Source organism: Oratosquilla oratoria, chromosome 41 (assembly GCF_046742065.1).
Source record: "Oratosquilla oratoria isolate Oo_2021 chromosome 41, ASM4674206v1, whole genome shotgun sequence".
Lineage (NCBI taxonomy): Eukaryota > Metazoa > Arthropoda > Malacostraca > Stomatopoda > Squillidae > Oratosquilla > Oratosquilla oratoria.
The window spans coordinates 34,386,674-34,407,099 of NC_134817.1; the positions used below are offsets into that span (position 1 = coordinate 34,386,674).

The window sequence follows — 20,426 nt, forward strand, 5'->3', positions numbered from 1 at the left end:
CAATGTTCTTCGAGAATGTTCAAGGTCCTGTAACACGTTCTTCAAAATAAATAATATATATATATATATATATATATATATATATATATATATATATATATATATATATATATATATATATATATACATATATTCTCTTTCTGCTCATCCTGTGACTCTGTCAGGAAGCTCGCAAACATCCAATTCCTGAGAAGGAGAAACCCCCAAAGGCTTATCCAATTATCGACCGGCTTCTTCTTCTTCTGCGGCGGCGGCGTCCCCGGGATTTTCTTCAGCAGGAGAAAGGGACGAGACAACATTGTACTGCCGAGGAGGAGGAGGAGGAGGAGGGAAAGGAGCCGGAGGAGGAGGGAAAGGAGTCGGAAGAGGAGCCGGAGGAGGAAGATGAGGAAGGGGAGGAGGAGGAGCCGGAGGAGGAGGAAGAGGATGATGAGGAAAAGGATGGTATTCCTTCAGGTCAACATACGATCACACCAAAGAACGAAATCGCCTTCGCGGAGGGCCAGGTCGCACGACCTGACCTGCTATGACCTGCCGTGACCTGACACACGAAGAGCCGCTGCCGAAGGTGCGTCTCTCGAAATGGGGGAAGACAAGAAGGAAATGTGTTTTACAAGACTCGAGCCGCTCGAGCCTAAAAGACTGTCGACGAAAATAAGGGACTGAAAAATCAGGCGCGTGTTGGGGGAGGGTAGGGGAAATAGGGGGGGAATAGGGGGGGAACAGGGGGGATAGGGGTGGAAAGGGAAGTGCGACGGGTTAAGGAAGGAGGTGAGGGAGAGTGGGAGAGGGAGAGAGAGGAGAAGAGGGAGAAGAAGAGAGTGAGAGGCGAAGAGAGAGAGAGAGAGAGAGAGAGAGAGAGAGAGAGAGAGAGAGAGAGAGAGAGAGAGAGAGAGAGAGAGAGAGAGAGAGAGAGAGAGAGAGAGAGAGAGAGAGAGAGAGAGAGAGAGAGAGAGAGAGGGGGGGGGCAGGGAAGAATATTACTGAAGCGACTTTGTTTCTTGAATTCTTTCCACCGATTTCAAATATTCTTTGGAGATCACGTGTATGCGATCCCTTTGCTCTTCTCCTTGCAAAGAGAAAGAGGAGGAAGGAGAGGAGGAAGGTGGAGATAAGGAGGAGGAGGAGGGAGGAAGAGAGCGAGTGGGAGAAACGGAGCGGTGACAAAGGGAGAAGAGAGAAGGAAAGAGTGAAGAAGAAAAAGAGCCAGGAAGAGAGAGGAGGAGAGAAGGAGAGGTAGGTAGGAAGGAAGGAAGAGGATAGAGAGAGAATACGTGAGAGAGAAAGAGGAAGGAGGAGAGAAGAGAGTAAGGAGGGTGAGGGAGGGAGGGAGGGAGGGAGTGTGGAGAATATGAGAATTAAATTGAATTCCGCTGGGTATAGTTATATTTCTATTGGTCCAGAGGCAGCCAATCACAGCTTCCCAAGACACGGTGGTGACGTCATTCATTCGTGACGTCACTTTGTGGGTCAAATCGCCATCTCGTGGCCTTCAGGTGAAGCTTCGTCCCACAAATTCTAATCTATAATTTAATCTAACCCTCCTCTAATCCCCAATACTGATACGGGTTAAGGGGAAGATTAAGTTGGTAAGTCGGTTGAGTTACCATGTTACGGATAGCTCTAGTTTCTATATTTTTTTCTATATTTTTCTAGCCTTCATGACTAAGAGGACATTCAGTCTGCTTTAGGCTAATTCGGGATTTTTTTCACATGATATTTTGGTTTTGGACTTACAAAGGATTACAAAGGCGGAACATGCCGACAGGAGACCTTTTGGTCTATAACTAGGACGGATGCGAAAAAAAAAATAATGATAAATAAACGAATAAATAAATAAAAATATATAGACCAATAAATAAAAAAAATAAATGCATGTATAGTTAAATAATAAACAAACAACTAAATAGCAAATAATAATAAACTGACATATAATAATAAATGTGAATCAAATGATAACAAAACAAATAGACAAATGATATAAAATAAATTATAGTCATTACAGCATCTTGCTTAGACTTGTCCATACATTCCACATGCCACGATGGCTTTTGACAGGACGTCAAAGAAGCTTAGGTGAGGTTGTTGTCTCAGGGCTGTGCAATGGTTCCTTTTGTCGGAGGGGGGGGGGAGGTGACGTCAGGAAAGAATTCAATTCTTGTGTGATGGGAAAATGTCCGCCCGGGGTTATTGACCCTTTGTCTAGTTTTCTCACTCTCACCAGGCTTCACCCCCACCTCCTCTTCTTCTCTTCCTCCTCCTCTTCTTCTCTTCCTCCTCCTCCTCCTCTTTTCTTTTTCCTCCACTTCCATATACCATCACTTCCATTACCACTTTCTGTTTCCTTTCCTCCTTCTCTTCCTCTTTCTCCTCTTCTTCCTCTTCCTCCTCCTCCTCTTCTCTTCTTCCTCACCCTCTTCTCTTTTTCCTCCACTCCCATTTACCATCACTTCCATTACCACTTTCTGTTTCCTTTCCTCCTCCTCTTCCTCTTTCTTCTATTCTTCTTCTTCCTCCTCCTCCTCTTTTTTTCCTCCACTTCCATATATCATCGCCTCCATTACCACTTTGTTTCTCTTCCTCTTCCTCTTCCTCCTCCTCCTCCTTCCTATAACTGTCTCTTCCTTCTCCTCCTTCTGACTGGTTTCATTTTCTTCTTCTTCCTCCTCCTCCTCTTCCTTTTCCCTCCACCTGTCTTCCCAAATTCCTCGTCTTCCTCTTCCTTCCTTCTTTCCACCTGTCTTCCCCTACTCCTCCTACTCCTCCTTCGCTCCACCTGTCTTCCCCTACTCCTTCCTTCTTTCCACCTGTCTTCCTCTACTCTTACTCCTCCACCTCCCTCCCGGTCTTCCCCTACTCCTCTTACTCCACCTCCTTCCTTCCTTCCTTCCACCTGTCTTCCCCTACTCCTCCTCCTCCTCCTTCGCTTCACCTGTCTTCCCCTACTCCTCCTCCTCCTCTTTCGCTCCACCTGTCTTCCCCTACTCCTTCTTTCTTTCCACCTGTCTTCCTCTACTCTTACTCCTCCACCTCCCTCCCGGTCTTCCCCTACTCCTCCTACTCCACCTTCTTCCTTCCTTCCTTCCACCTGTCTTCCCCTCCTCCACCTCCTTCCTTCCATCTGTCTTCCCCTACTCCTCCTCCTTCACCTTACTTCCACCTGTCTTCCCCTACTCCACCTACTTCCTTCCACCTGTCTTCCTCTACTCCTCCACCTTCCTTCTTCCTGTGATAAAGTTGGTATTGATCGAAGAAAGACTTCAAATTGATTTTTCTTGGGCAAAATACGGAGTCCACTGGGAGTGGGAGTGGGAGTGGGAGTGGGAGTGGGGGAGGGGGAGGGGGGCACAGGGGATCTGAGAGGCCTTCGGGTTTGAACGGGACCATCTCAGGTTGCCAAGAGTGCCTACAACCAAAACAAATCCTGTGTATTAAAGTCAAACTAAGAGATTTCCTTCCCTCGTCCTTCTCTTTACATATGTGTGTATATATATATATATATATATATATATATATGTATATATATATATATACATATATATATATACACACACACTGTATATACTTGTCTCAATCTGTACACACTACTCTGTACAGTGGAAATGTCATAATAGAATAAAAGGTTTGGTTTTTCAATATTTCATTTTTCATGAGGTATATGTGCATTTGTGAGTCACAGGTAATGTTACTACACACACACACACATATATCTATCTATATATATATATATATATATATATATATATATATATATATATATATATATATATATATATATTAAGAAGATAATTCCCATGCCTTTACCTATACCTCCAATGCTATTTGGCCAGGTCATTAGAGAACTTAGCACGACACAGCGCTCCAGCATAAGAAAAGTCGAGAATGTCAGCAAAAAACTCGTGAACGCAGAAGCTGCTGCAAATTTTAATGACATTTGCCTAAAAGAGGATCTGCTGCCCAACTATAGCAATATATATATATACATACATACATATACCAAGGCTTTTTCCCCCTTCCAAGGGAGGTAGCCACAAAGGGAAAGGCATAAAAACACTCCCACCCATTTCATCCCTAAATACACTCCACACCCCTCCCACCCTCCCTCTCATCTGAGCACCTCCTGGATGACGGGTCATCCCTGCACCCTGCCCACCGCCCTGGGTCAGAAGCAGTGTCGCAAGACACAGTACATCCATAGCAAGGCCGCTTCATTTAATCGGCGACCCCCCCTCTCCGTCCCCCTTTGCATATAAGGCGAGGACGGGGAGAAATCCCTTCGGGCTGCGTCAAAATTTACTCACACATACTACCCCACCCCCCATTCCTCCTCATGCAATAACAACATCATCCATATACAACCATTCTCCACTCACCTCTGTCTTCCGTCCTCTCCCTTCCTTCCTCAACAGACATTCCCCTCTTCCCCAAAGCCCCCTTCACCCCATCCATCCACCTCATCCTAGGACGTCCCCTCATGTTCACTCCTTCCACATCTGCCTTCCATACCTCTTTTACTAGTCTTTCTTCACTCATTCTTTCCATGTGTCCAAACCATCCTAATATTCTTTCATCAACCCTATCTCCCAAATCCTTTTTCACCCCTGTTCTCCTCCTCACCTCCTCATTTCTCACTCTATCCAGCCTAGTAACCCCCACCATACTTCTCAGACACCTCATCTCAAACACATTCAAACTCCTTCTCTCTTCTTCTTTTATGTTCCACGTTTCTGCCCCATACAGTGCTGTTGGCACAATCACTCCTTCATACAGTCTCCTCTTCGCATCCATTCCCAAATGTCTATTCCTCATTACACTCTTTAAACCATCAAGGCATTTACTCGCTTCTCTCAATCTACATTCTACCTCCACCTTCACTCCACCTTTTCCTGCTACACTTGCACCCAAGTATCTAAAACTATCCACTTCCTCCAGTCGCTCTCCCTTAATGTTCACTTCCAGTCTACTGCCACTTTCACCCCTTGTACATCTCATCACCTTACTTTTACCCACATTTATCTTTAGCTTTCTTCTATCACATACTCTCCCAAACTCTGCCACCAGCTTCCTCAATCCCTCCTCTGACCCTGTCACAAGCGCAGTGTCGTCCGCAAACAACAGCTGGCTCACCTCCCACTTTTCTCCATTTTCTTTAATCATCTCCAATCCCTGACCCACTACCCTATATCTGTGAGTGTGTGGGCGTGTATGTGCGTCTCTGTGTGTGTGTGTGTGTGTGTGTGTGTGTGTGTGTGTGTGTGTGTGTGCACGCGCGCGTGTGTAATCTACCGTGACACAAAACAGACACAGAACCATCATATTCATTTAAACGTATTATGCGACGCAGTGCATCAGGACTTTGTGCTTCTGTTTACAAGAAGTCATCATAATCCGGTTGTTGATCCAGGTTCGAGTCCCGCAGGTACCTGCCATGACTTATGATGTGTGTTTATTCACCTTGGTCTTTGGATCACGTGTTGGACTCGTGATCGATAGCTATTTCCCTCTCGGAAGAGAGCTCTGAGCTCGTATGACCAACCTATGGGTAATGCTATGACCTTACACACACACACACACACACACACACACACACACAACTCCCCGCCCATGAGAGTCGGAGTAACGACCCGAAGCGCAGCGATACCGAAATAATTTCGGCCCTGGGCAGGATTCGAACCAAGTACTGCCGCACCTCCGTACTGGCAGTCCAGTACTCTATCAACCGCGCCACCGAGTCGTGTGTGTGTGTGTGTGTGTGTGTGTGTGTGTGTGTGTGTGTGTGTGTGTGTGTGTGTGTGTGTGTGTGTGTGTGTGTGTGTGTGTGATTCACCACGGTCTCCACGATCTTGAATCACGTATTGGATTCGTGATCAACAGCTATCATTCCCGGATGAGAGCTCAGAGCTCATACATGGCCCGATCCATGGGTAACACTGTGACCTTTCACACACACACAAACACACACACCCAGCTCCTTGCCCACCAGAGCTAGGGTGCCGGTTTGTCGTGTCATGAAGCTTTTCAGCCCTGGGTGGGGACTCATAATAAGATCGAGCACGGTACCACTATACCAGTAAGCCGTCTCTCTCTCTCTCTCTCTCTCTCTCTCTCTCTCTGTGTGTGTGTGTGTGTGTGTGTGTGTGTGTGTGTGTGTGTGTGTGTGTGTGTGTGTGTGTGTGTGTGTGTCTGTGTGTGCCGGAGACCCTTTTAGTCTTCATTTTAGGCTTAATTAAGGCAAATCAAAGGCCGCCTTGTTTTCAAGGACCATCATTATATGGAGGGGAAAACTCGCGTTAGATGGAGTTTGGGGAGAGGGAGGTTGGAGGGGGGAGGGGGGAGGGGAGAAAAGAAAAGGAAAAGAGTGAGGAGGGAAGGAGGGAAAGAGGGAGAGGGAGGGTGGAGGGAGGGGAGGGTGGAGGGGGAGGGGGAGGAAAATGAAAGAGAGTGAGGAGGGAAGGGGAAAGGTGGAGGGAGAACAAAATGAAGGTGGAGGGGGAGGTGGAGGGGGAGGTGGAGAGGGTGGTGGAAGTGGGACGGGGAAATGGTAAGGTATAAGGAGAGAGGAGGAGGAAGAGGGAGGAGGAGGAGGGGAGGAATGAAGAGACAGAAGAAGAGAGGAAAGGGAACAGAGGTAAGGAGGAGGAGAAGGAGGAGGAGGAGGAGGAGAGGAGGAAGAGGAGGAGGAGGAGGAGGAAGAGGAGAGGAGGAAGAGGAGGAGGAGGAGTGGAGGTGAAAGGGGTGGTAATAGACGAAGAAGAAATCCCTTAATTATGGTTTCCCCTGAATCAGACTAAAATCACCAAAGTTCGCCACCGTGGCCACGGGCTTGCTGACCGAAACATTCTGCACCAACGCAGAAGTAACCAACAACACAGAGAATCCTTATTATCATTTCCAAATAATACATTCGTCTTTGTCGAAGCTGTAAGCTTCATCATAATCACCATACCACCTCCCTCTTTCCCTCTCTCCCTCCCTGGCTCCCTCAAAGGGATTTCTAGGGCTAGAAGGAATCCCTAATTTGGGAGCAAATTCCCGAGATCAATGCACATAATGGAATCGGGGCGGGCGGGGGGTGGGGGTGGGGGAGGGGTTGTAGTCATGTAATAATAAGCTTTAATCCTTTCATTATCACAGCGCTCTGTACAGATGTGACACAAACATCAGTCGATAATAATAATAATCATAAGTTTAATATTAGTAATACTAATAATAACTATAATGATAATAGCAATAATAATAATATAATTATTATTATTATTATTAATGATGATGACAGAAATATATAATAATGACTAATGGTGACAACAACAACAACAACAACAATAATAATAATAATAATAATAACAATAATAATAACAATAATAATGATAATAATAATTACAATAACATATAATGATGGCTAATAATAATAATAATAATAACAATAATAATAATAATAATAACCAAAATAACAAATAATATCTGCTGTCACAATTTTTACTAAGTAGAAAGCCACAGCCCTATAGCGTCCGGCAACGGTCCTTAAGTCCTCCCATAAACCTCTCTTACGTCACCGGCCTATAGATGGGAGCAGTCGCCGGTTGGAATCTCTCCTTGTGTGAAAAGGAGAAAAAACTTGATCCGGAGACCGAATGCCAGCCCCTTGGGGCTGCACCTCCAAACAGAGGAGAGGGTGTTGATGAGCTTGAAAATGGGTGACAGGGTAGGATATGGAGGAGAGAGGATTCTCTCTCACGTTCATCTTGCAATTATCATTATATTATTATTACTATTATTATTATGATATATATATATATATATATATATATATTTTTTTTTTTTTTCTGAAAGCTCGAGATGGGTCTCCATCATTTCAGACCCTGTTCAGCACAGGGGTCGCCTGTTCCTCAAGCAGCCAATAAACTCGTCTAGTGCTGTCATCGCAACATATATAAAGTGTGCCACAATATCTGATGAACTCCGGTAAATACAACAAATAAATTAAACTAAATAGAATAAATCAAAATAAATCAACAAAATTCGTCTGATAGATCAAAGCATATCAAGGCCGCCGTCGGGATTCAGATTGCTCAAGGGTGGCAGGGAACGGTCCCCGGTAGGTGCGTTCTTGTACGCCTCGATCCTGGAGTGGTAAACATTCTCGCATTATTTTTTCAGTACAATTGTGTCCTTTGTATTCAAGGTGGGACCCGGCCTTAGTAAGAAATCTGACTGAGTTGCGTCACCTTTATACACACACACACACACACACACACACACACACACACACACACACACACAATGTACGCACACATGCAAGCTGAAACTGTACTCTCATACCACTCATTTGCAGCTCTCTCTCTCTCTCTCTCTCTCTCTCTCTCTCTCTCTCTCTCTCTCTCTCTGAGCTAAACAGAAGAATTAGACACTCGTAATCAAATCCACCTGAGTCCCTAATAATGAGGAGGAAGAGGAAGAGGAGGAGGAGGAAGAGGAGGAGAAGGAGGAGGAAGAGGAGGAGGAAGAGGAGGAGGAAGAGGAACCTATCGTCATCCAATCATTCAACAGCTTCTCGAGCTCATCATTGAGCCAAAGTGAATCGTCTTGTACCGAAAGAGCGACTCTCTCTCTCTCTCTCTCTCTTCCCTCTCTTTCACTCTCTCTCCAGGGTTATCCGGCTCTATTGATGATACCTTGATTACTATGCAAGTGAGAGGGTGAGGGAAGAATGGGAGTCAGGAGAGGATGAGGAAGAGGAGGAATAGGAGAAGGAGGAGGAAGAGGAGCGACACGAGGAGGAGGAGGAAGAGGAGGAGGAGGAGGAGGAGGAGGAATGGAAGCAAAAAGGAAGAACAGCGAAAAACAACACGACTTCAAAGGATAAGAAACGTCTGAAAGAGGGCGAGATGACGTCATATCGACTCCAAAAGACAATTATTTTCACACTTTTTTTTTTAAGGTCAGTAAGGTAAGTACCAGTTGGATGTACAGTCATGAGGTGATACTGTCCCTTTGGATCGCATAATAGATGCGATTCCCAACTTAACAGCCCAATTTCAGGATCCTTCGTAGTGCCAACAAGCAATTACAACACATTACTATGTTATTATCACGTTATTCAAAAAATAAATAAATAAATAAATTAAACGAAATGTATCTTTACCAACTTGTAATAAAATAAAATAAAATACTTAATAATAATAATAATAATAATAATAATAATAATAATAATAACAATGATAACGATAATCATCTTAATTCTACTCAGATTCCACGGGTTAGGCAAACATCGACTTAATCCAGATCAGGGTGAACGGTTAAAACAAGGCTGAAGGAGATTAAGCCAGGACGCTTCTGGCTGTATAACCTCCACCACCATCAGCACAACCTTTGTCTTACGTGCTAGGGCAGCCAATGCAAGCAACTCTCACTGGCACCTGGGACCGAAAGCGCCGTAGGTCAAATAAATAAATCAATAAATAATAAATAAATAAATAAATAAATAAATAAATAAATACGTAGATCAATGAATAAATAAATAGATGAATAAACAATAAATAAATAACATATCTTCAGAAAGAGTTTTCCTTTCACATATTGGAGAGCGAAAGAAAGACAGAGAGAGAGAGAGAGAGAGAGAGAGAGAGAATGATTGAGACAGAGAGAGAGAGAGAGAGAGAGAGAGAGACAGAGAGAGAGAGAGACAGAGGACAGAGAGAGAGAGAGAGAGAGAGAGAGAGAGAGAGAGAGAGAGAGAGAGAGAGAGAGAGAGAGAGAGAGAGAGAGAGAGAGAGAGAGAGAGAGAGAGAGAGAGAGAGAGAGAGAGAGAGCCTCTCTGGCCTGCAAGTTCACCCTCGAAGGAGTTCTCCACTCCCCCTTACCCCCTCCACTCCCCCCTCCCCCTCCCCCTCCCCCCCAAGGTATCGATCCTACACCTCCACACATCGCCCACACTCCTCTCCCTCCTCACTCCATCCCTCCACATGCCACTCCATACCCGGTACATGTCCTTACAGCGGTCGCACTCCACGAGATGTCCTCCATTCGGGTTTATGGAGGTCTTCCTTCGAATTGGAGGGATACAATGGCTGGCCGGGCAAAGCAGCAGGGAACCGTTTGCTCTACGATTAAACTCAATGGGAAGTAACAATACTAAACAAATAAATAGATAAATCAATCAATCAATCAACAAATAAATCAATAAATAAACTAATGAATAAATAATTATAATCATAGATGAATGAATAGATAAATTAATTAATATAAATAAATCAATAAATATATGAATGAATAAATACATGAATAAATATAAATGAATGAATAGATGAATACATGTATAAAATACATATAAATAAATCAATCAATTCATTGATGTATAAAAATGAATAAGTTAATATATATGAATAAAAAAAAAACGCGGTTGAAACCTTGGGTCGTCTTTCACATGACAAACTTCACTCATTTGATTATGGCGAACTCCAGACGAGTAGATACGAGCGGACCCCGATCTGAAAAGTCTCTGAATGGACCGCGACCCGTCCGTCTTAGACAGGGGGGTCCGACCCAAGGATGCTAATAAAACCGTCTGACGCTTAACATAAGAAAACAAGATTACATAGACCTAGTTTGCAGAGCTGGGCAGTTAGTCACTTAGTGCGTTACCGCTGGACAGTTAGTGAGTTACCATAAAATCTGGGGGTGCATTTCTGTCAATGCGTATTATATACATATGTATACATATGTATAAACAATGCGTGTATGTATACATGAATATAGATTTTTTTTTCGGTAACGCACTACTTGTCCGGCGATAACGCGCCCAACTCTGCTAGTTTGATTTTTTCCACAACCAATACCTTCTCCTCCTCCTCTCCCACTCCTCCTCTTCCTCCTCCACCTCCTCTTCTCACACTCCTAATTGTTCTAATCTCGTGTGATCGTTAGTTTCAGATTAAACGTAAATTGAAGTTGAGGCAACGAGTTGACACGCAGGGAGACACCTCACGTCAAAATAAACAATACATAAACAAAAAATAAACACGAAATAAAAATTTGATAAAAAAACAATAAATAGAACCAAGAACACTAACTTACAAATGTTTATATAAACAAATAGCAAAAATAAATAAATAAATAAGCAAAATAATAACAAATCATTTCCAAAACCATACAAAGACATCTGTGATCTATTTGGTTGTACCATCCTTCCACCTGGAACAGGGTTAAGCCTAACTTTCTCCACCCTTCCAGTAACTAAGGATACTTAGTTAACCTGTCTGCCACTAAACCGGTTTATTTTTCTCTGCGTTAACCGTGAACACGTCCTCAATTTTCCACCTCCCCCCCTACTACCCTGGCCTTACATTGGTTGAGTCTGCCCGTGCAGGGGTGTGTTTGGTTCATTCAGAAATAAGAAACTCCGAAGATGTGTATCTACTCTCTTCTCTTCTCTCTTTCTCTTCTCTCTTTCTCTCCCCTAACGCACTCTCGATTTTGAATCCTCCCCCCTCTCTCTTCTCTCTCTCTCTCCCGCCCCAACTCAATCTTGAGTTTGAATTTCACCCTCTCTCTCTCTCTCTCTCTGTCCCTCTCTCTCTCCACTCTGACCTAAAATCCCCTCACCCCTGCGCTCTCTCTCTCTCTCTCTCTCTCTCTCTCTCTCTCTCTCTCTCTCTCTCTCTCTCTCTCTCTCTCTCTCTCTCCACTCTAATCCTAGATCCCCTCCACTCTCTCTCTCCACCTCCACCACCCGCGTGTAAGTCCACGTTAAGATGATCCACTTTTCACCCACCCCGACTCCCACATACGATGAACTGATGAGCTCGGCGGCACCATGAAGGTGAAGGCCCAAACCAGCACGAGACCAGCTGGTCAATAGTAGGACTAAAAACGGGGGAGATGGAGGGGGAGGGCGAGGGGGAGGAGAGGGGGAGGGGGGAGGAGAGGGGGAGGGGGGAGGAGAGGGGAGGGGGAAGGATGCAATATATTGCTTAGATGCCCGTGACACGTGTGTGTGTCTGCGTGTGTGTGTGTGTGTGTGTGTGTGTGTGTGTGTGTGTGTGTGTGTGTGTGTGTGTGTGTGTGTGTGTGTGTGTGTGTGTGTGTGTGTCTGTGTGTGTGTCTGTGTGTGTGTCTGTGTGTGTCTGTGTGTGTGTCTGTGTGTGTGTGTGTGTGTGTGTGTGTGTGTGTGTGTGTGTGTGTGTGTGTGCGTGTGTGTGTGTATGTGTGTGCTGTAATTGGAGGGAGAGGTGGGTCTTTTCATGAGGGTGTCTACTTTGACTTAGTCAACTTCCTTTACAACAGAAATTGAGCTCTTTACATACATTTCCAAAGCTAAATAGAAGCAAATAGAATAAGTAGATCATATAAAAAAAGATAAATCAATAAATACATAATATAAAAAATAGGGACAGACTTTAGTACCCATCAACCATGATCCGCAGATGAATAAATTAAATAAAATCGTCTGGCGCCAGCCATAGACAAGCCCCTTCCCTGTAACGACGGTGGCGCCAATTTATTCCCCATGGAACAAGATTTGAATTCCTGAAGAGAACCGCCAGTAACGGCGTATGTCATCCCAAATAGCGTCAAGCAAGGCCCCGGTTCGAGTCCAGGGCCAACTAATTATTCTATTTTGGTCACTGCCATGGCGATTTTATTGAGTTCCAAGGCTCAAACTGGAGCTGCAGCCTCGTATGACCCAATAACAGAACACAGATGACCCGAGGCCAGATTGCTTTTGTGGTTCCCGGCGGCGGCCAAATAACGCCCGGGTGCCGGAGGCAAGGTCAATTGTATTCTAGGACCTACTGGACCCGGACACAAGCTTCCTGAGCCCGACTTCCGGGTCTGAACACCCGGAATTTCTACACCCCCGGGGGGAGGGAGAGAAGGAGAGAGGGAGAGAGAGAAAGAGAGAGGGAGAGAAAGAGAGAGAGAGAGAGAGAGAGAGAGAGAGAGAGAGAGAGAGAGAAAGGGATAGAAAGGGAGAGAAATGGAGAGAGAGGAAGAGAATGGAAGTGAATGGAAGAGAGGAAGAGAGAGAGAGAGAGAAAGAGAGAGAGAAACAGGTGTCCGGGGGCAGCTGCAAGCTTCACTGTGGAAAGCTTCGGCCGATTTTATTAAACGCGCAGGTGCCTACTGAAGCGGGTTTTCGTTGTTAATGTTGTGGAATCTAGGAGACCAGCGTTTCTATCCAGAGGTTTCCGGTTGATTCAGAAACTCCGCAGTGTGCTATAACAGCAGACACACACACATACACGTGTGTATTCACTTGGTCTTTGGATCACGTGTTGGACTCATGATCGACAGCTATTTCCCTCCTGGAAGAGAGCTCAGAGCTCGTAGGTCCGATCTATGGGTAATGCTATGACCTTGCACACACACACCCCCAACTCCCCGCCCACGAGAGTCAGAGTAACGACCCGAGGCACAGCGATACCGAAATAATTTCGGCCCTGGGCAGGATTCGAACTGGGTGCTGGGAGCATTTCTGCTTCCCAGTTCAGCGCTCTACCAACTATGCCAACTATGTGTGTGTGTGTGTGTGTGTGTGTGTGTGTGTGTGTGTGTGTGTGTGTGTGTGTGTGTGTGTGTGTGTGTGTGTGTATGTGTGTGTTCTTCCTCTCGTTTCCCCTCTTTCTACTTTCCTTTCCCTTATCCACTCCATTTCCTTGACATTCTCTCTTTTCCCCTTCCAGAATCTCCCCTCTCCTTTTTCATTCCCTGACCTCCCCTCTTCCGATATCCTTTATCTTCCTCATATCCCCCTAACCTTCCTTTAGCTATCTTCCCTTCCCCACTTCCTTCCTTCCTTCCTTCCTTCCGTTCTCCGTTCTCTCTTTTCCCGTCTTCGCCAGCCTCAGTGTTGCTCCCATGCAGTTATCCTCCCCTTCTTCTTCCTCCTCCTCCTCTTCTTCTTCCTTTTCCTCGTCCTCCTCTTCTTTTTCTTCCTCCTCCTCCTCCTCTTCTTTTTCTTCCTCCTCCTCCTCCTCTTCTCCCTTTTCTTCATTTTCCTACTCTTCTTCTTCTTCCTCCTCCTCCTCCTCTTCTTCTTCTTCTTTTTCCTCCTCTTCTTCCTTTTTCTCCTCTTCTTTTTCTTCTTCTTCCTATTCTTCTTCTTCCTCTTCTTCTTCCTCTACTTCTTCTTCCTCTTTTTCCTTCTCTTCTTCCTCCTCCTCCTCCTCTTCTTTCTCCTCCTCTTCCTCTTCCTCCAGCCGCCTCGACGGACGTACCTGAACGAACAGTTTACGGCCAGTCCACCTGAACGAACTCTGACAGGAAAGAACGAAACGAAGAGAAGCGGCCGACTCGGGCACTCAGATCTTGACTAAACACTGGGCGGGTTCCTTGTGTCTCTCAACATTTTCCGATTTTTATTATTATTATCATTATTCTTCGCTATGACGTCACCACTACCAACCACCCAAGGGTGAGGGCGTGGGTGAGGAGCAACTCGTCCTTGACAATATCGGGGTAGCCAAACCTTCGTCTAAACTCCAACCTTCGTCAGAAGTCTTCATATCATTCTCGGTACCGATACACGATTCTTTAATATCTCTATTACCCCCTCTATTATCCTTTACCATATTTAGGGACATTTATTCAACAAGACGATTTTATTCATCCGAGTTATATTGTTTTGGATTACTTTATTCACCGCTGATGAAGATCTACAACAAATAAATGACTATTGAATCTGATATACATTTGGGATTTCTCGTGAAATACATACATGTACATTACATATACACGCATTAGGTAACTATGATGTGTTATGTACCTTAGGTAGCTTGGACGTATTTGAATGTTCCGTACTAAGTCGAGAAATACGCCTTTGTTTACAATGAATGGATAGCAGAACGCTGGAGATACTCGCAATGGTAAACAACCTGTTTTCTCATTCACGCATTACTTATGAATTGCTGTTCTCCCGTCTTCTGAAGAGCACTTCAAGAGTGCTTTTTATCGTTAAACATCCGCTCTAAGTTTGCTAACTAGTAATTGGTTCGTGGTTCCATTCGGGAAATTGGCACCTCCTTCGGGGTCTGTAGACCTCCTGAAGGACACCCCCCACCCCCCACCCCCACCCCGAGGAAGGGCGTTCTCCTCCTGCCGTCAGTTTCCAAGACGATCGGCGCGGCGAAGGGACGATTTCATCCACCCGTTTTCTTTTCGTTTGGTCAAAACATCTATCGACACAGTTTCTAAATACCTAATTAACAAAATGCAAGAACACAGAAATAATGTTTTTCTATAATTAGCATTTTCACCATCAGTTAATTATCACTCAATTATTTTTTTTTTTTTAGGTTTTACTAAAGATGAAATCTGATTAAGTATTTCCTACCCCCATCGTTTCCCTACGACAAAGAGGAACACACTCGTTTACCTGGGGGCCCATGCGTACCTCGGGGTTTTGTCCCGAGATAGGCGTGTGCTGGGACTCCTCCCCGACGTAGCTCGGTGTCCCGAGATACAGAAAGTCGCCGTGTGTGACAGACTAAAGGCCACAGATAAATGTTGCCCAGGCTCACAGTCAGCGCCATCAAAAAATTATTCTTTGTGAGATCTTCATTGAGTTATACAGCTGTGTGCTTAGTCGAAGGCGCGAATGCGTAAACACGCACTTACGCAGGCATACACATACGCACACATACATTTACGTATATACACGCTCTCACACGTACGCACAGAGGCAAACACAAACGAATATACACAGACACACGTACACAAGCACACACACGCATACATAAACATACATAGGCGCTCGCATACACGTATATACACACACACATGTATAGGCATACACATACATTTACGTACATATACACTTGCATACACATACTCGCACGCGAAACATATGCATACAAATATATACATACGTACATAGACGCTCACACGCACGAACGAACACGGGGATATACATACGCACATATACATACATAGACACACACGTACACACACGCACGAACATCTACCGCTCACTAACTGTCGGATGTGACGTTATTGATTCCGAAATCAGGAAGTTCTCCTCCGCTCCACGGGACACGGCCGTGGAGGAGGGGGCAGGGGCAGGGGCAGGGGCAGGGGGTGGGAGGGGTAGGGGTAGGGGGGAGGTAGTGTGGGAGAGAGGTAGTGTGGGAGGAAGGCAGTGTAGGACGCAGGGAGGGAGTGTGGAAGAGAGGCAGGGAGAGAGGGAGGGAGTGTAGGAGGGAGGCAGAGGGGGAGTGTGAGCTGGAAGCAGAAAGAGAGGGAGTGTGGGAGGGAGTGAGGCAGGAAAGGAGAGAGAGAAAAAGAAAGGGATTGAGAGAAGGAGTGTGGACGAGAGAAAGGGAAAAGTGGGAGAGGAGGAAGGGAGGGGAATAAAAGGAGGGAGAGGGGGAGAGAGGAGGGAATGTGGAAGAAGGAAGGAGAGAATGAGGGAAGGAGGGAGTGAGGGAAGGTGGGAAGGAAAACAAAAAATAATGAATTATAAATAAATTAATAAATAAAATAAAGAAGGGCGCCCTGGCACCGTGTATGTCTAAGCCAGGATCTAGAAATCCTGCTCTAGGAGTGATTCCCCCTCTAGGAGTCTCTAGGAATGAGTTTCGTTCTACAAGACCCGCTCTGGGAGTTTCGCTAGAGGAGCCCCATCTAGGAGTCTGGCTCTAGGGGCCAAGCTCTTGGAGTCCCTTTCTAGGAGTACCTCTCTAGAAGTGAGCCCCGTTTCTAGGAGTGAGTTACGGTCAGATTACATCTCTAGATTCCCTGCTCTAGGGGTGAGTCACGTGTAAAGATTCCTTCTCTAGGATTCGCTAAACTAGGATTCCGGCCCCGTTCTACAAGTACTTCTACATCTGAAGTTTAGGCCCAACTCGGTAAACAATGAAATGAAATTAGCGTCAGTAGGAAGTGAGGGGAAGGGAGGGGAGGGAAGGGGAGGGAAGGGGAGGGGAGGGGAAAGGAGGGGAGGGGAAAGGAGATCAAGGGAGGGGAGGAGAGAGGAGAGGAGGTGAGGGAAGAGGAGGGGAGGGAAGGAAGAGGAGGGAAGAGGAGGGAAAGAGAAGGAGAGTAGGGGAGGGAGGAGGAGGGGAGGTGAGAGGAGGGGGTAAGTGGAGAGGAGGGAAGAGGAGGGGAGGTGAGAGGAGGGGAGGGGAGAGCATGGAGGGGAGAGCAGGGGGAGGGGAGAGGAGGAGAGGAAGGGAGTGAGAATACGAGAGTGAGAGAAAGTAGGGGAGAGGGTGGGAGAGGAGTGGAGAGGAGGGGAGTGAGAAAAAGGTGAGAAGACGAGAAGGAGGAGAAGGAATAGGAGAAAAAGGTAGTGGAGGGGAGGGGGGAGATGGGGAGGGGGGAGAGATGGGAGAGGGGGGAGGGGGGAGACGAACGGAAAGAGGAGAGAGAAGGAAGAGGAGGGGCGGCACCCTTAGGTGATTGATTTTTTCTTTCTTTTTTTGTGGACTTAGAAAAAGTATGTCTTCTTAAACTAACGACATAGTTTCTATATTTTTCTAGATTTTATTAATATATTCAATTCTAGCTGCCGTCAGGCGATTTTATTAATTCCAATCTGATCCAGAAACAAGCAACCACGTCCAGCAGTTCCTCTAGATTGAAGAAAATCGTCTAGCGTCAACCAGAATATAATATGTAAATGTTCAATTGGTTCCTTGCTTCACAAGAGAACCATAACAGCACGATGGGGCCCCCAAAAGGGGTCGCGATCGATATAATACACATTCAAACCCGTGGGCCACAACGTCATCCGTATAATGTGGTATGCCAAAGTGGTTGTGGTGGTGGTGGTAGTGTTGGTGGTAGATAGTGATGGTGACGGCGATAGTGATGGTGGTATTTACCGTGGTGGTAGTGGTGGTAATGTTGGTGGCGGAAAAGTACCGTACATGGAACTGCCTAGTGTAGGCCTTATGGTCTCTTGTAGTCTCCTTCATTCTTATGTAAAGGTAGTCCGGAGGCAACAACTTGAACCTGAAGCAATGTCAAACCAGTTAACAGGAAACCACTCCTCTTCCTCCTTTTCTTCCTCTTCCTCCACCTCCTCCTCCCCTGCACCCTCCAAGCCTCTAGGCAAACAGATTCCAACGCATAAACACTTAAACAAGAGCTCCCACAAATCTGTAATGACACACTAATTCACAAAGTATATAGACACAAATATAAAAAACAGGCATAAACACATAGGTATAAACTGCGCGTTAGCTCATATACGAGTAAGAGAGAGGTACAGATAGAGATAGCGAGAGAGAGAGAGAGAGAGAGAGAGAGAGAGAGAGAGAGAGAGAGAGAGAGAGAGAGAAAGAGAGAGTGAGAGGAGAGAATATGAGAACAAGTGTGAGAGAAAAAATGAGAGAGAGAGAGAGAGAGAGAGAGAGAGAGAGAGAGAGAGAGAGAGAGAGAAAACGTGAATGTGAGAGAAAGAGAGCGAGTGTGAGAGTGAAAACGCAACTGAGAGCAAGAGCAAAAACGAGAGCAAGAGCTAGTTCGGGCGACGACCCCCCAACGCGAGACGACATTAAATAATCCGCGCGGTAAACAAATTTGGCCGCCGGCGCCGGCGCCACACACCTCGGCGGCGCCAACATCACAGCCCGCTGCGCGTTGTCGGGCTGTATAAATAAGCGACGCCTTGCAACAAACGCCCGAATGCCAATCGCGCAAACCTCGCTAAGTAGAAAGGCTCCATCTTTATGCAGGCGCTTGCAAAAGAACCACGTGATATACAGTATATTGTGTGTGTGTGTGTGTGTGTGTGTGTGTGTGTGTGTGTGTGTGTGTGTGTGTGTGTGTGTGTGTGCGTGTGTGTATATTCATATATGAGCAGTGTATTAGATTCAAGGAATCGAAAATGGACTTGGAAACAAGTATCGTCACTAACCACCACGAACAAACAAAATAACAAACAAATAATGAACGAATGAGTGGACGAATGAATGAATGAACACAATAAAAGTCAGACTGAGACTACTATAATCAAACACGCACGCACGCGAATGATCCAAACAGAATATCTTAAAGAAAGAAAAAAAAAAAGTCAATAGTGTCGTCAAGACATGGAAAACGAGTCTGAGAAGGAGACTTAAAGTAAACAAGACTTAAACGAAAGACGATTACGTACCTGAACGTTTGCTCGGCCACTCAGTCTGCCGGTCGTAACGGATGTCCCGGTACTCTTGTCCGGCGGCTGCCAGAACCCACCGGACGGGCTCGGCGCGTCCCCGGAGGTTGAAGTACACCAGGCGGTACTCAGGCATCGTGGTCCTGCGTCCGGGGAAGGTCCGGGGAAGGTCCGGGGAAGGTCCGGGGAAGGTCCGGGAGTGTCCGGGAAGGTCCGGGGAAGGTCGGGGAAAGAGAGAGAGAGAAGTAACCAGAATTAGGATTTTATTTAGCAGTCTGGTTGCTTCCAATAGAAAATAGACATGTAAATAAATAGGTAAATAAATAAGCGAAATAAATTAATAACAAATAAAATTATAATGATAAGTAGTCTGGTGTCCTATAACAGAAAATATAGAAGTGACTAAATAAAGAAATGAATAAATAAACAAAATAAAATCATAACAATAATGATAAATATAAGTAATATGACCCCAAACACAACATTCAGGTAATACAACCTCCTTCGTTTTGGGTAACGAGCCCCAGGACCAAAGTAATAAACGGGTAATAAATTCGTCAGAGGAAATCGATACCCCCATCTCGGGACGACGCAAAATGCAATATTTATGAAAATTTAATATTAATTTCATCGAGGCAGATTCTAGGTTGTAAAAACGTGCAACCTCAAGAGTACCTGAGGATTGTTCTTCTTTACAAGCTAATATTTGGGAAGGTTAGGTTAGGTTAGGTTAGGTTAGGTTAGGATAGGTTAGGTTAGTATAAATTAGGTTAGGATAGGTTAGGTCAGGTTAGATTAGGATAGAACAGGTTAGGAATGGTTAGGTTAGGTTAGGTTTAAATAGGATAGGTTAGGTTAATATAGGTTAGGATAGGTTAGGTTAGGTATACTAAGATAGGTAAGGTTAGGTTAGGTTATATTAGGATAGGATAAGTTAGAATAGATTAGGATATGTTAGGATAGGATAGGATAGGTTAGAATAGGTTAGGTTAGGATAGGATAGGTTAGGAATGGTTAGGTTAGGTTAGGTTAGGTTAGGTTTGAATAGGATAGGTTAGGTTAGGTATACTAAGATAGATAAGGTTAGGTTAGGTTATATTAGGATAGGATTATATTAGAATAGATTAGGATATGTTAGGATAGGATAGGATAGGTCACAATAGGTTAGGTTAGGATAGGATAGGTTAGGTTAGGTTAGGATACGTTACTTTAGGTTAGAATAGGTTAGGATATGTTAGGATAGGATAGGTTACGTTAGAATAGGTTAGGTTAGGATAGGTTAGGTTAGGATAGGATAGGTTAGGATAGGTTAATAATCATCACTGTT

At 45.1% G+C, this 20,426-nt stretch overlaps 1 protein-coding gene across 4 annotated transcripts in view; it reads right to left on the bottom strand.

Annotated features, from left to right (window-relative positions):
- The window catches only part of LOC143021216 (hematopoietic prostaglandin D synthase-like), a 201,706-nt gene that overhangs the window by 10,969 nt on the left and 170,311 nt on the right, over positions 1-20,426 (bottom strand). For all 4 annotated transcript variants that reach the window (XR_012965973.1, XR_012965974.1, XM_076178570.1 and 1 more), the window contains exon 2: positions 19,100-19,242. Coding sequence is in view for 2 of the 4 variants with exons in the window: in XM_076178570.1 (XP_076034685.1) it covers positions 19,100-19,235 (136 nt within the window). In the remaining 2 variants the exon portion in view is untranslated. The remainder of the gene's footprint in view (positions 1-19,099; positions 19,243-20,426) is intronic.